Source organism: Falco punctatus (genome assembly GCF_963210335.1).
Source record: "Falco punctatus genome assembly, contig: scaffold_125, whole genome shotgun sequence".
Classification (NCBI taxonomy): domain Eukaryota; kingdom Metazoa; phylum Chordata; class Aves; order Falconiformes; family Falconidae; genus Falco; species Falco punctatus.
In genome coordinates this window covers 124,113-139,886 of record NW_027660299.1, presented here as the reverse complement: position 1 = coordinate 139,886, position 15,774 = coordinate 124,113, and the positions used below count along the sequence as shown (strand labels likewise).

The 15,774-nt window shown below is 51.3% G+C and overlaps 1 protein-coding gene across 1 annotated transcript in view; it reads left to right on the top strand.

The window, feature by feature from the left end:
• The first annotated feature begins 645 nt into the window (after nucleotides 1-645).
• The window catches only part of LOC308057241 (hydrocephalus-inducing protein homolog), a 100,210-nt gene continuing 85,081 nt past the window's right edge, over nucleotides 646-15,774 (top strand). The window contains exons 1-5 of the mRNA XM_080411361.1: nucleotides 646-1,725; nucleotides 2,881-3,006; nucleotides 4,640-4,759; nucleotides 8,166-8,300; nucleotides 14,949-15,148. Of these exons, the coding sequence (XP_080267487.1) occupies nucleotides 1,606-1,725; nucleotides 2,881-3,006; nucleotides 4,640-4,759; nucleotides 8,166-8,300; nucleotides 14,949-15,148 (701 nt within the window). The 5' untranslated portion in view covers nucleotides 646-1,605. The remainder of the gene's footprint in view (nucleotides 1,726-2,880; nucleotides 3,007-4,639; nucleotides 4,760-8,165; nucleotides 8,301-14,948; nucleotides 15,149-15,774) is intronic.

Genomic DNA, 15,774 nt, shown 5'->3' with positions numbered 1-15,774 from the left:
TGCGTGAAGCTCCCTGGCAGCCGAGATGGCCTTGTAAGTTGGATGCCCTCGGCTGGCGTGTGTGTAGATGTGTGCACGGTTAATTGGAACAAGCTCATAGGTGGCTACTCACCAGGTGCAACAACAGAGGACACCCCAAAGGCATTGTTGGAGCTGTGGCAAGACGGTGATTTGCCTGTTCTCTTTTGCGTTGATATGCTTGGGGTCCTCCCCAGGCAAGCAAAATAGGAATTAAGTTCTTGCTTTGTAAGTCAGCGTGGAGGTTTTTCTGTACTCCTTAAAGAAATGAGTAGCTTGTCTGCAGTGTCTGGATGAATTTACCTGAAGCTGGGATCTGTGAGTTTTTGCTTAATTTCGGGATGTCAAAAAGTGTTAGGGTAGTGCTGGGTCTTTCAAGTCCCATAAAATAAGAAGTGGGCAAATCCATCCGTCCCTTGGTCCAGTTAGCCAGGAAGGGAGGGGAAATGATTTCTAGCCCAAAGTAGTGCTTAGTAAGTGCTGTACAGACCTCTCTTTGATTTTTGTCGGTGCTTGAGACCCACTTTCTGGGGGTGTTTTCTCCTCTTTCCCTTTCTTGCACCCACACTTTTTGAGATGCAGATGGAGAGGTCGTCAGCAGGCTGGTGGTAGAAAAAGACCGGCCCATGGACCTGTTGACCCATGCAGCCTGCAGGATGAGGATGCTGGAGAAGAGCTGCCATGAGGATAGCCTATAAGTGGCCCTGCTTTCACATACGTTGCGTTTCTATTTGAGCTAATTGCTCATGCAGCTTGAATGGTTTCATGCTTTTCTTTCTGCTGTTACAGCTTCAAACGCCTGTAGGGAGCCTTGAGTTTGGGTGTTAATAAGTGAAAAAAGGGGCCCTTGTTCTCCATGGAGAAAGGTTCTTGGTCACTGTGGCAATTTCATGCCTGGAGGGAGTCCTATTTGCTGGATCATTTTTGCAACTTAACCAAATTAGCTTTGAGAAACCATAGTTGGTAATCAGAGTACTGAGCTCTGTGCTCCATTAGTTAAAACCATCACCAACCTCCTTGCACAAAGGGTGGGCATTTGGTTTGCAAAGTAGGAGAGCCGTCTGATTTTCATGCTCGGGGCAGCAGCGATCCCCGGCTTTAAGGTTGTTCCTAATAATCTGAGCGCTTAGTAGGGTCAGGCGCAGAGTCGCATTGGGTCAGCTGCTTTTGCAAAATGAAGCAGTGAAGTGACATTTCCCTTTTGTTCCCACTGAAAAACTTTTGAAGAGTAATAAAGGACAGTTTGGGTATTAATCGAGATTTGGATAAAAATTCCAGTAAATAGTTCCAAAACAGATGGAAGTTGGGGGGAGAAGGTGAGAAATGCCAGCAGGCTCTGATGTGTGCGTGTGGCTTGTGAAAGGCTGTTTTGGCTCAGGGAATGTTTGTTGTGGGGTTTTACTTCTATCAATCTTCACTCTTCTGCTTCAACATGGTCTAATGATGAGACAGGGTGGGGAGGCCGCCTGCTGTCCAGTTATGAAGGATGCTACAGCCTGGAGACACAGCTGTCTCCTTTGGGTCTGCCATGAAGGGGATTCTGGATTTTCAAAGTCCTGTTGTTGTTCCTTGCAGGTCAACTGAGGCATGGCCACTGGAAAGCCCTGCTCGTTCACAGGGTCCTCCAGGATGGCTGGTGGATTCCCGAGGCAAGTGGTAGTGCCTCGTAATCTGAAGCTAGCCAGAGGGACAGAGAAGCCTGCAACTGTAAGTACCTGCTGCGGCCAGGTAGGAGCTGTGTAAGGCTGGAAACTGCCCCCGCGTCCTTCCTCTACCTGCCCCTCCTGTTGTCTGGCCGCACTGTGAAGCTGGACACCACCTCCCCGTCTCTCTGCTGCCATGCTTCTGTCGGAGGTGGCGATCATGGTGCAGTAGGGGATGGACTGTGTGCTGCTTCAGGGCAAGCCCAGAGTCTGTCTGGATGTGCCACCGGAGCCAATTTAAATGGACGTACCGGGCATTGCACCGGAATAGCTGAAGCGTGAGCGTGTGCTTCGTTCTGTCCCCTTTGTGTGGGCAGCAATGTTTTGTCACGTCGGGATGCTTGCCAGCGCTGCTCTGACCATACCTGCCCTCCAGGCAGCTGGGCATGTGGTGGGCTGCTTGAACTCTGCCCAAAGGCTTTGAGAGGCATGGCTGGTCCCAGATGGAACAGGTTCCAGACCAGTTGTTCTGTCCCGTATCCCGTGTAGAGCACAGACCCAGCGCTGCAGGCAGCAGCGGAGTCAGGGCAATTCCTCCTTCCCATCCTCAGACGTCCTTTGCTGACCAGAGCTCACCTGGCTGAAGGCGACCTGGCGCTGAGGCTCTGTCGAGGAGATCTCTCTGCATACTTCTGTGGAGGGGTCTCGGAGGCCAGAACAGAGAAAACAAGTGCTAATTCAAAAGAGATAACTAAAACTTGGAGCCATTCCTCTCCACCTCGGTCTTGGCACAACACTGCTTCTCTGCTTTCCTCTGACTCACCCAGCAGTGACGTCTCCACGCGTGTGGTGGTTGTAAGCGTTGTGCAAGGATGGAGTTAGGGGGTTGCTGGTAACTCCTCCCGACCTTCTTCAAAGGTCACTGGCTCAATCCAGCAAATCTGAAGAGGAAACAAATGCCCGAAGAGCCAAATCCCCCAACATGTCACATCAAATCACAAAGGAGAAGCTAATGGGACAGAGCCACTTGGTTGGAGCATGTGTATTCCGCTCTCTATCATTAATTTACTGATGTTAAATATTTCAGCGGGTAATTATGGGGCTTCCAGGACTATCCTAGTGGCTGTGATCACAAATTATTGATCAGTGGCTCTTGAACAAGAAAAGCCTTTCTGAATGAAGGCAGTTCTGTAGCTCTTGCTGGTGTTTTGCATTTCAGCTGACTCCCTCTGCCTTCCTGAAGGAGATGACTCTTAGCACCAAGCAGAGGCTGGCCAGCACTCGGGACATGCGGCGGCCCCAGATTACCCAGCTTCTCGACGTGAGCGAAGCCTCCCGTCAAAAGGTAGCCTTTTCTTGCCCTTTTCCTTGCTGTTTGACGTGACATTTGAAGTGGGCCTATGCTTGTGACAGGCTTGCCTCCAGCTTATCTAAATACTTTGGTGACTAAGTCCTGTTGTCGTTTCAAACTGCTGCTGGTGGTGGTGGAGTTCCTTCTGCTGGGGGAAAGGTGAAACGTTTTCCCCCAGTGAGCTGTTGAAGTCCTGGCCTGCACTAAGCCCATATAAAGCACCTCTGCTGAAGTTGGTGGCTTTTGCTGGAGACGAGCTTCTGTGGCTAAAGCATGATACTGGAGGAAGGCTGGGGCGGGACACAAGGATGCAAGCTTGCAATTTCCCACCCTCCTGCTGAAATAGGCAGCCCTTGGTTTGGTGTAGTCTCTGTCAAACGCTTGGGGTCATCGGATGCCCTCAGTGGTGGCTGCATTGGCCTTTGGGGGCTGAGGGCCTACGGTAACTACTCAAGGTGTAGCTCAAGCAATTGCATGAATGCTTTGGGTTGGAACGACGAGTGGGACCCTTACGGGGTGTTAGATTTTGCAGGCTGCCAGGCACACAGGGGAATGGTGCTGGGCAGAGGGGAGCGGGTGTGCTTTATCTGGATCAGTGTTTGCTTACACGTATGTTGAAAGCTGCTCTTCTTACACATCTGCTTAGTGTAACGCACGTTCCAAAGGGGTAGATGACTGAGGTAGGCTGCTGAGTGGAAAAGTGCCAGCAAGAGACCTGTAACAAATTGGTTGGGGATTGCCCTAGACAGCGTGTGAGGTTGGGAACGCCTCGGACGAGCACGCACAGAACTGGCCGGGTGCTGTGGCTCCTGGCTTCAGCACGACCCTGACTGCTGTGCAGAAGCAGGAGATGTGCCTGTGTCTTGTGAGTGCGAAGAGTTCAGCTGGAAGGGGGGAGACAAAGCAGGGAGGGATTTTCTCCAAGTAATGCCTCTGCGCTGTAAGCGTTTGCTGTTTCTGTGTGTCGTCAGGCACGCTTCGGTGGTGGTACTAACTGACATGGCAATAATGGACTGCAATGAAGCATCCGTTGAGAGCTCATGGGAAAAGGAGATGCCAAGTCCAGCCTTACTCAAGTTGCGCAGTAGTGCTGGGGAAGGAGCTGAACCTTATCACCTCATCTGTTGCTTTCTTAACGGCGGTGTTCCTTTTTGGCCTGTCTTCTCTTCCTCATGGTTTCTAGGCTGTGTATCAAAAAAGAGATTTGAGGATGGGTTGGACTTGGTCACTGTCTCAGGGTAAAGATAATCCCCAGACTGTTTCCCATGGAGTCTCCTGTAAATTCTTGGCTTTCACTTGCTGCACGAGTGCTTACGGCTCTCGCAGTAAGTGCTCTGGAGCTGTGTGACTGTTAGCCCAGCGCTCTGCCGGAGGTAAGTGCTGCCTTGCCTTTTGGAGCAGGAAACCTGGAGAAACGGCCAGCAAAAGAGCTGCTCGCTTGAGCCTGCTCGGTGTGGCCCAGAAACTTTTGATCTGCTCAGAGCACAGGTGGGTGAGCTGCCGTTCCCCTGGCGTGAGCTGGGCAGGCGTACTCACCGGGAGACTGTACTTCACTGGGGACCGATGTAGTATTCTCTGATTGATGAATCTTTCTCCCAGCGGCTGAAACTCTGTTTTGCATCTGCAGTTCTCGGCACCTTCCCCGAAACAGCACTCGTTCCAGCCTTTCCCGTCAGAGGTGGTATTCCAGAGCTACGTCCCCTACGAGGTGTATGAAGTGCCACTGATTCTGAGGAACGAGGACAAGGTAGGTGCTGGGATGTGGAAGTTTAACCCTGTGCTGGAACTGGAGAGCAGTGTTGTCCGCGCGGTGCACAGCACAGCCAGTCACCTGCTGCAGCACAGCGCATCCAGAGTAAAAGGTCTCGCCACCTTTATTTTGCGAGATGGTGGAAATCTTGCCATGCTGAGGTTTCTTGCCCTGGTTTTGGCTGTGTGTTGGTAGTACCTCGCTGAAAGGAGCTTTTCTAGTCAGCACCTTTCCCCGTGGAAGCCCTGCACGGATGGGAATGTTGAGGGCTGTACAGTTCTTCCCTGCCCTCGTGCTTTCCCTCGAGTGTGCACCGCGTCCTGGTGGCTCCGTGGTTAATCTTGGTTTCCACAGGGCACCTCTGCCTCTGGGTGAGCTGCACAGAGAGCTGAACGGGCTGTCAGAGCTCGGGGTGGGGTCTTCTCCACTTTATGCTGGAGTAAGTTATAATTAGTGGTAACAGCGCTTCAGGAAAGGTGTTTTGAAACAGCAGTGGAAACAGACTGATGTAGCAGAAGCAGTGGGAGGCCTTTAGGTGCCGCTTCAGGCTCCTGCTAAGCTTAATTGGGTTCTGCTCAGGTTTTTCTGAGGCAACGTGATGCTCTGTTTTCCCTTTGGAGAGCCACAGCACGTTCAGAGTCAAGTGCCCTCGGAGGTCTCCACCTTTGCTTGAAAAACCTGATCATTTTGAGATTTCCCAAGAAAGTTGCAAATGGAAAAGTTGGAAAATGTCAGCAGTTTTGTTCCACTGTAAAGAGGGAAGTTGAGACCTTTTGAATTTCAGTTGGGGAAATATTTGCTGGAATGAGGCATGTGCCAAGAGCAAGCTGGTGGGAAAAGGCAGAGGGAGGAAAGGAGCTGAGCTCGGTGTTCTCTCCCTGCACACTTTCCTACACGCAAGGGTTTCTCTTGATCTGTAGCAGTAAGTGCACTGGCAGCAGAGAAAGGTCAGGAAGAGAGGTGTAATTAAGGGTACTCTTCTGTAATGAAGAATAAGAGGTATGCGTGAGGGGAGGGTGGGATGGGAAGATGGAAGTGTGCGCAAGAGCCGGTGAATTCCCCCCAGATTTCCAGATTTACCTGCTGGGGGGGACAAACAGGTGGACAACAAAAAAAAGCTACCAAGGTGTATTGCGGGTGGAAGGACAGCGGGAGAAGTCCAAGAATCTCCTGAGAGAACAGGTTTTGACAGGGATGTGGGCGAAAAGGGAAGACCCTTTGGCTAGGAAGGATGCGTGTGTGGTCCCTCAGTTATTCCTGGAGAGTACTGCACCATTCCTGGTCTGGCATTTAACTTGGGAACGTGGATAAGATGTGGCATGGGTGCCTGCACCCAGGGAATGCCACTGGTGTGGTCTGCACTGGGTTTTGGGCACCCCTTGCTGTAGGTATCTTCTTCCCCAATTAAAATGTGCCTCAGTTTCTCTCTTCCTACTCTCTGCTTCGTTCCCACTGAGTCTTTTGGCTTCAGCTGCTCCATTATCCATGCAGCACTTCAAAATGGTTATCTTTGCCAAGTACCAGCCAACAGGCAAACAGTTGATTTGCTCTGTTCATGCTTCCTCGGGTGGAAAAGAACATCTGCATAACATTTCTGCCCTTCCCAGTAAGGAATAATAAACTTGTCCAGCTGCGCCTTGGGATTTACGTGCCCTGTAAAGGGGGAGGCAATGTGTGAATGTGGGTTTTTTTCCAAACCGAACTAGTTTTGAAGCCGGTAAGACCTCAACCATTGGAGAGCGTGGGTGTAAAAGTAAGATCAGCTCTAAGGAAAATCCTTGGTATGTTCTAAATACAGAAAGGTAGAGATGATAATCCTGAGACAGTGTTCTATTCTAATTTTGTTGGCTTTTGGTGATGTCCTGCAGAAGAGCAGAGCAGTGTTGTGCTCTGTCTCAGAGTTTTCGCGCTGGTTTCCCAGATTCTTCTGAATCTTATACTGCACGGCAGCCTGAAGTTGTTTGCCCCCTAAAAATCCAGCTGACAGCAAAATATATTCCAAATAGAGGCTCTGTAATCGTGCAACTACGGAAGTGCTTCGCTATATACTTACTGCTCTTACCTGTGTTGTACAATTGCTTTTCTGTCTTCAGGCTGTTCCTCAGCACCCTCAGGTGTTCCGGGTGGCTTTTGTTGAAGGTCTTAGCCACACGTGCTCCTCTCCTAAGGGACTTGGTGACCAAACTGCTTGTGTGCACTGTGAAACTGGCTCCTGGAACCCGCTGCCCCAGGACCCTGCTGGGTTCCAAGGGCGTTTGGAGAGTTCAGGACTGCCTTGGCCACGGGTTACCAGGCTCGGGTGGGTGGTGCAGAACGAGCCTCCATTTTTTCCAAGCCTCCTGTGGGTTTGTTGTTTGTCAGTGAAGCTGCCCGTCAGTCCAAATCACCTGCTTTAGACTTTGAGATTTGGTGCTCAGGCGTCGCTCTCAATGTGCTTGAGAAATGCCTGTGTGCTGTCTGTGTGCTGGTGGTGTCCCAGAGGGCAGAACCGTGCAGCAGGGTGCCTGCAGGGACTGCTAGGGGTGGGCAGGGGTCCCCGGGGATCTGGCTTGCCTGCGCTGGCAGCTGCCTGGCTACGGTCACAGGCAGCAGGAGCCTCCAGAGAGCAGAGGTTGGCTTTTAAAACTGAGACTCCAGCGCCAGTCAGTGCCGGTCATGTATCTCGAGGCAGAAGATGCCTTTGGAGCCCATAGTTGATAGGCACAGCCTGGGGGGGGGGTCGCCTGGCTTTCCATCACTTTGTCAAGTTGCTGGCTCTCATCCTCTGCATCAGCCTTTCCTTGTAGCGTATTGTGCTTCTCCCTTGCTTCTTTACAGCTCCCTGTGAATTTTCCTAGTCATCCTCAGTTTGTGGGGTTGTCTCTTTGTCTTCCCATGGTCCTCCTTTTGCTCTTCAGGCCTGCTTTTATTCCCAGTGAGGCCACAGTATGTGTGGTCTCCTCCTCTTGCTGGTCTGCCCGCATGACTGTAGCACCGCAGCTTGAGTGCCCCGCTCAAACGCAGCACGTTAAAGTGCATTTCTTCCTTCCCCCAGGATTAACACGTACTGTTTGGCCTTCAGATAACACAGTCCCCTTCTAGGGGCATGACTGCCTGGATGTGTATGGGCAGAAGCCGGCAGGTTCTTTGGGCTTGTTGAATACACGGGTGGCTTGATTCAGATATTATACCTCCGTGCTGCTGGTGTCTTCCCTGCTTGGCCCTTCCTTCATTGCCCTGCTGCCTCTGGCCGTGAGCTGTTTTGCCCAGGCAGAAGGGATTAATGTTGACTCTTGTGTATTATGTGCACGTACCTCCAGAGCTAAAAGTGCTTTGGAAAGGTGGTTAAGGAAGGCTGTCGGCAGGTCTCTTCTCCTCCTGTTTCCACGAGCTGCAAAATCATACTTTCTTACCTTTTCTGCAGGTTCCTCAGCTGCTGAAGGTCACCTTGGAGAGGTCACCTTATTTCAAGTTGATCAGCCACCATGCCGTGTGCCGCAAAGTACCGCCTGGCATGCTTGTGACTTTCCACATCGTTTTCACCCCCAATGAGAACAAGGTGAGACTGGAGGTCCCAAGAGACAGGTGCCTTCAGCGGGAGGCGAAGCTGCGGGGCTGGGTTCAGAACAGGGCGTCTGCTGTGGGTTTTGCGGCACTGCTAATATCTGTCCGTTGCTGTATGGTTATGGGTTTGCTCTGATAATTATAAATAACAAAAGCCTATTTAAAATTGACCTGTTGTTTGGAGGACGCGAAGTTGAGCCTGATCAGAGTGAGGACCACCACCTTTGAAAACTGGAGTCACTGGAATGTGTATCACGTTGGACACAGCAGTGAGACAGCGGAACGTTCTGTCTGAAGCCGGCACTTTCCTTGCGCACTGGTTATAACCCGTGCCGTGCTGCAAGGTTTGCTCTAGGCTGTGGTCAGGCAGCCTGGCTGGCAGCACCATGCGATGCCACCGCAGCAGGGACTGACGGGCTGTGCGTTCCCTCCCTGTGCTTTCCTGGGCATTTGCAGGGGAAGGTGCACGTGTGACAGTAGGAAAATGGCTGGGAGGGGTGTTGATGTTTAGCCATCCCACCTCTCCACTCAGTGTTAGGGGCTTAATTATGATGGAAAAGACTAGAGGAGTGAATAGATGCAGAGAGCTTTCCTCTTTCCCATCTGGCAACCAGTTCCCTTCCTCACCCTGGGCTGGAGCGAAGGTGATGCTTTTTCATACCGTCTGTGTTCCAGCCTTGCCGCTGTGCTGCCCCTGAGGATACTTGCCTGCCTGTGCTCCAGCTGTGATTCTAGGGGAGAAGATGCGCTGTGCTCGTGGCGGGGAGCCAGCCTGGCACAGCCGCACTGAGCTCTAGATGTCTTTAATCAGCAGGGGGTCGGTGTGCTGCAGATGACAGAGACATCTGGAGCACACCCAGGCATTGAAGGGGCAGGTAGAATCTGCAGGCAGACACTTACCCCGGAGCCTTTGGGCAGTCACGCTGGTGTGGCTGTGCCTGCGTGCATGTGGCTGTGGCTGCTGTGTCAGCTGGCACCTATTCCCTGCCCCATGTGCCATGCTTTTGCTTGCAGGTTGGAACATCGGTGCTGTGGCTCTGGCAAGCCTTGCACTGTGCCGTGATGTGAAGGGGTGACAGTGTGGTCTGGAGGCTTGTTAATGCAGAAGGGTTTAGCACATGGCATGGAAGGGAGGAAGCATCGCAGGGGAATACAGACAGGCTGATTCTTTGCACCAGCACTCTGCTGCCTCTTGGCAGGGTTCTTTGTGTGACTTTGTGGGTGATGCAAGGTGAGGGGGTCGCTCTGAGCCAGCTGGCGTTTCCGCACCAGGCCAGAGGCGCAGGATCCCTTTGGGCACAGCTGTTCTCTCATCTTGTGTTCGCTGCTTAGATTTAGTTTAATGCCCTGTCCTATCCTCAAACAGCGTGGCTGTAGCAAACTAAAGAGGAAATGCCCTGCGGTCCCTGGCTCCCTGAGCTTGTGAAATGATCTGTTGCTTTGGGGAGGGACTGAGAAATGGTTTTACGTCATTCGTATGGAAGGTAAAAATGATGTTGGCCTAGGGCAGTTCTCCATACTGCCCAAGTGACATAAGAGCATAATCTCACCGAGGTAGGCTTTGCAGAGGACGCTGTTTCCTTTAAAATGCGATTTATTAGTATGAATTAGCATTCATTTTGGGTGTGGAAGTAAATTGGTTCCCATGAAGGGCAAATTGCTGCTCTTCAACTAGAGAGAAGCAGCAGAGCAACAGATGAACATCACCCCAAATAGAAGTAGGGTGAGAGAACCCCCAGGAGCACTCATGTCCAGTACTTTGTCCCTTGTCTTGCCCTTGAACTGGTGAGTGTGTGGCATTAGGGAGCTGTGCCAGCAAGGTCCTCTGCACAGCTTCAGCGACACCACGGCGGTTTCTGCCGAACTGGGTTTTGTGCTCCTTGCAGGACATTGGGAGAGGGATGCGTGCTGCTCAGTGAGGAGCACATGGGGATTGTACAGCAGAACCAGAATTTTGTACAAACGGAATGTTTTGGCTCATACGTGATGGAGTGTGAATCAGCGAAGTGCCAGAGTGCTGTAGCTGAGCTAGAAATGCATCCACAGCGTGGTCAGGAGGCGCAGAGCACCTTGCAAAGCCCTTGGCCAAGAGGCAGGCTTTGGGAAATGGTTCTGTAAAGCCACCTGCGCTGGGCTTGCAGTTGCTTGCCTGCAGAGTATCTGTGTTAGTTGTGGAAGGCTCAGGAGTGCTGCCTTTGAACAACCCCTACATCCCTGATGCTGCACGATCCACAGGGACTGTGGGTAACCCAGTGAACTGGGGTCTGGGTCTTCCTGATTGGGAGTTGGTTTATATAATTCTCTTGCTTTGAATCTGTTCTTCCCTGGAGTAAGTCTGACTTCAGCGAAGTCACTCCTGATTGAAAGGAGTAAAATTGTGGCTAAGCCCTAAGTAATCGGGCCATGTGAGTTGTTAGTGGCTGAAATGCCACGTAGCCCTTTCTTGGAAAATGAGCAGTTTCCTACTGTCTCACAGTCATTTGGGAATGTGCCACGTGCTCGGACTGTCAGAAAATAAATAAACAGCTGACGTGTCTGTTGGTTTATTGGCACTTGTGTTATAAATGAACTGCTAATTTTTCTGCTGGGCAGCGTTTCCACTTAGTTACTCTTGCTGCTTCTGATTTGCACGTTTCTGTTTTGTGGCTCCAGTTGTACAGCGTGGGTGTTCTCGTGCCAGCCCACATTCCTGCGTGTCCTTGCATTATGGTCTGACAGTCTCTGCTGAACTGGGAACCATTGTGGCACTGACTGGCAGATTAACAACAGAGAGAAACACTTCCATTTGTGTGTCCTTCAGGCTTATTAATAGTTTATTGTAAAGGAAGAAGGAAGGAAGAAGCATATAAAACCAGCACAGCTTATTCTGTTTTGCCCTCTTGCTCTTTTCACTGTAGCCATACATTATTTTCCGGCAATGCCAGCTCAGTCTGTGAGGTTTGTGAAATTCATTACTGGTGCTCGGTGGAGACTGAATTAATGCACATTGATTAATATGAAATACGACAGGACAGCGAGTTACTGCATCGGTGAAATGAAGTCCTTTACAATTCAGCGCAGCCCTGTTAGATGCTTTGTAGCACCCAGAAGCTATTCCAAGTATACTTTCCAGATGGCTCGTGTGGGGAGGAAAGGGGCAGAAGACCAAGGCAAATGGCCCGGTGCCAAACGAACCTGGAGCTAAGCGACTCATTTCAGAGTGCTGCGAACCGGCAGCTGAGGGGGGCAGGCGCAGGGGCACCCCCTTCTCCTGCGACTGGATCTTCATCCTCCGGTCCCTCCTCTCTTGTCATGGCCCTTATTTTCCAGCCTTTGATATCAGGGTTTCAGCGGGAGCTTTCCCTGCTTGGCTTGCCGTGTGACCTCATGCTACAAGGATCTTTTCTGTGCAAGTCGTCTGCTGCAAGGAATTCAGTGCAGGATTTAGGATGGGTTATGCAGGAAATCTGACATCCGAGTGTGGTGTTGTGGGCAGCTAAGGTTGATATCGCTGTGGCAGTATTACCGTTAGCCCCTGAGTTTGCAGAGAGCCTGAAACAACATCAGAGATGAGCAGCTGCTTCAGTTCCGGCGGGTGCCAGTTCAGATGCCAGTGGTGATACCTGGAAGGCCAGAGCTTGTAACTTCCTGCTTGTCACAGGGGTGTGAGAGAAGGGGAACCATCGTACAACTGTCTGTCATCCTTGCAATGGAGAGGGGAGTTGTATGAAGGATGAAGTCATGTTTTCATGAAAATCTGTAGCCTGAAGCTGTGTCTAAACACAACAGACTTTAGAGCATAGATGGGTTGCAGCCCCTCTGTCATCCAGGCATGTCTATTTAGAAACCTGGTCTTAAACAGTCTGCTAAGGGTTTGCAGTTGCGAAGCAGAACGAGATTTTGAACTGGTCTCAACAGTTGCCCAGGCTGTAAGCAAGCGTGTAGCAGAGGTAGTGTCCCGGTAGCACGAGGCAGTGCTGCAGGGGAGACTGCAACCCGTTCCCCCCCCAGGGGGGCAATTCAGCTTTCAAAAGCTTAAGGGACCATGGGTCCACAGCGACACAAGCAGCCAGCTTCTGCCTAGCACCCCTCTGCCTTGGCTTTCCCCCTGTTTGGGCTGACGCTGCATTCAGCCTGGTGCAAGGTCCCACTTTGGTGGGGTGGTAGAGCGTGGCTGAAGGGTCAGCCCGCTCTGAAGTGCTGAGTCAAGCCTTGCACGGGATGCCATGTCCCACGGTGTCCCTGGAGAGGGGGCTTGGAGCATAATGTGCATCTGCAGGAATGGCGAGAGGCAGCTTGCTCTCTCAAGGTTGTGGTTGTCTCTGTGAAACCAAACCCTTGCTGCTTTAGCCTTGCCCTCAGGTCCCTGGAGAAAGAATTCCCTTTCCTTGTTCGTTGCTGTGCAGGTGGTCCCAGTGCCCCTCACCAGCAAGGGAGCTGGGAAGGCTGCCAGTGCTTGCTTTTGGGGGGTATTTATTTCTTGGGCTCTTAATTGCATTGCTGTTGATCCATTTGCTCCTTAGCAATGACAACGACTTGACAATTACTTCCTTTTACTTCCCTCAAATACCTCCAATTGTTGAAGTTCCTTTTTTTTTTTTTTATCTCCCTGCTGATCTGTACTTGCATCCTCTTCTGTCTACCTGGCATCTGGAAGAGAGAGGTAAGTAAATATGGCATGCCAAGACTGACTAAGGCAGGTAGCTTTCAATTGGACTTGCCTTTGTTACAGTAGTGTGGCCGAAATAACAACAGCAAAAGCAAATGGCACTCTCCATTTGCTAATGCAGTTTCTGAGCATCTGAGCAGTCTGGGAGGTGAAGTACCCGGGAGATAATGGGTGCTTTAAAGTCATATGGGCTGCCCATAGCTTTTATTTTAGAGGGCTTGGGCTGCAAGATTGAGTACAAATTTGCTAATTCACAAAGACTTGCTGAAGATGAAACCCTTGCCTGCAATATGATGTTAAATCCTGCAGGTTGCTTGCTGCAGTTCCCTTGCTAGTATTTTACCTTCCAAATAGGAGAAGCAAAAGCCCTTGTGCAGTTTGTAGGGTGACTGTTTGAGATGTCTAGAAAAAGAGATCCTTCTTTATTCTTTGTGCCTTGGATGGGGGGCAGCATCTGTTTTGGCAACCTTAGCGGTGGGCGAGGTGCTGGGTGGTGGGTGAGGCGCTGGGTGTCAGCTGTTGTGTTGGAGCACTGGGTCCGTGTCTGTGCCTGGGCTGGCTGCCTTAGGGCCCTTCCAGGAGGGGATGGGAGCAGGAAATCCCAGCCGTGGAGGAATCCGGATCAGTTCTGCTGAAGGGAGTTTGCCGCTGTGTGCGGTTCCTAAATCAAAGCGCTTCCTGCTTCAACAATTACAAGAATATCAAATGAGTTAAAAGCACTGGGGCAAAAATCAGGGCAGCCAGTGACTGATGAGAAGCAGAGCTTTGATCAGCTCATCCATAAGAGCCTGCTGGGGGCAATGGCTCCTGGCCCTGGGGCAACAGTTTCCTCACTGATTTCAATGGGGGCAAGGTGGTACTTGCAGCGCAGCCAGCGGTGCCTGCCATCCATCTGGGGTCTGATCTGCTCATCCCTACAGTAAAATGCTTTTGGTAATTTGATTTGCCTTCCTGCTGCTAAACGCCAGGCAGCCGGGATGGGGGGGGATTGCCTGGCTCTGTTCTGCAGAAGGCAGTGGCTGGGAATGCACAGCCGGCTTTGCTCTGGTGGGGTGTCTGAGTGTCCCCCGTGTGCAGCTCCCGATGCCACCTGCCTGGGGTGGGTGTGCTAACCAGGCACCCCGTCACTTACTCCTCTAGAACAGACCTTACAGAGGGGTGTGATTAAGGCATCAGCCAGAACTGTCTCTGTGTCCCCTGGGGCTGGGGTGAGATGTAAAGGGAAACTGAGATTAGGCAGAGAAGAACTCTCTTGAATTGCAGTGCAGAGCTGGCGTAGGCTGCTGAGGGCAGGGGTGGAGTTGTTAGTGCTTTGAAGTACCTGTGAAACATCTGGAGGGACACTTTGGGTGCAGAGCTGAGCCGGTTCTGGTGTGGGGAGATGGGTCAGATGGCTTTTGAAGGGTGCGTGTCCCCAGCCTTGGCCCTGTAAGGCTGTGGGAGGGGGTGAGAAATACAGCTGTGCCCTACACTCGCCTGGCATCGCAGCAATTACCGTGTCCAGCTTGTGAAGCATTTCCCCAGCGACTGACCGTTGCTCACGTATGTGGTGAAGTCCTTTTGAAAGTGCACCTGAGCATCGCCTGCCGAGCTTCAACGAGGTCGCCGCGTTGCTGGCGTTGGAGTTAGTGCTGTGGCACAGCTGGGTTCTCAGTGGTGCTTCCAATAGTCTGCGGTGGCGATTGAAGCAGGTTCCATTAGTGCTGTGATCCCTTGCGTGAAGCGACTCTGTTTTGGTGCCTCGGAATCAAAGCATCAGGTAATTGTGGTGCTGCCAGCTTGCTGCGAAAGCGGGTGAATCAGTGGGCTTGTTTCTTCTTTGCAAGTTAACAACCCTGTGCAAGTCATGCTACTGGAATGAAAGGTCATGAAGGTAAAAGGTACTATTATTACGTTATTGAATGCTACTGCAACAGTCCTAGAAAACAGCAGTTTTTCTTCTGCCGTGGGAATGGTGCTAAAAGCATTGTGCTGAGATTGTTTCTTTCCCTGCAGGATTATTTCCACGAGCTCATCTGCATCACAGAAAGGGAGAAGTTTGTTGTGCCTATCCGAGCTATAGGTGCCCGAGCTATCCTGGACTTCCCCGACCAGGTGAACTTCTCAGCCTGTCCCGTCAAGTACAGCACCCAGAAAACACTGCTGGTTCGCAACGTTGGTAACCGGGTGGCCCGCTACTGCATCAGCACTCAGAGGTAGGGAGCTCATCTCTTTTTGTGCAAAACACTGTGGTGTGATAATATAGTTGGGAAACAGCGACAAAAAGGAACCAGAGCATGTGAGCTGCCGTGCTGCTGCCGTGGCTGGAGATGGGCAGGGCACGTGGGTTTTGCTGTTGATTATAGTGTTTGAAGCATGGCGCAACCTCTGCTAAAACTCTGCAAGCTGCAGAGTGGAGTTTTATAGTGCAACGGTGTCTTCAGAGCACAGTCGTGCAAGGCTGATTCTGTTAGACTGAAAGAGCAATTGTAAGAAGGCAGCTGGACTGCCCTTGGGCTGTGGAAGATCCTGCGGGGCAGACGACAGCTCCAGGAGCTCAGTTCCTGCAGACCAAGGGCAGTGTTAAGAAATGGGCAAGCTCTGAGCTGGTGGAAGAGACATTTAAGAATTTATCAGCAGTTTGTCTAGAGTAGCGAGTGCAATCAGAGATGATAGATCAAAGCAATTGGTATTGAGACCCTGACAAAACCCCTGTGGGGTCCAGAACCTGGTTTTCCAGTAGGTTTGATCTGGTCCCTGGGATCCAATATTCTTCATTAGAATGAGCTCTTAAGCGGAGATGAGCTGACAGCGGCTTCAAAGCTGCACTACAGCCCCAAAG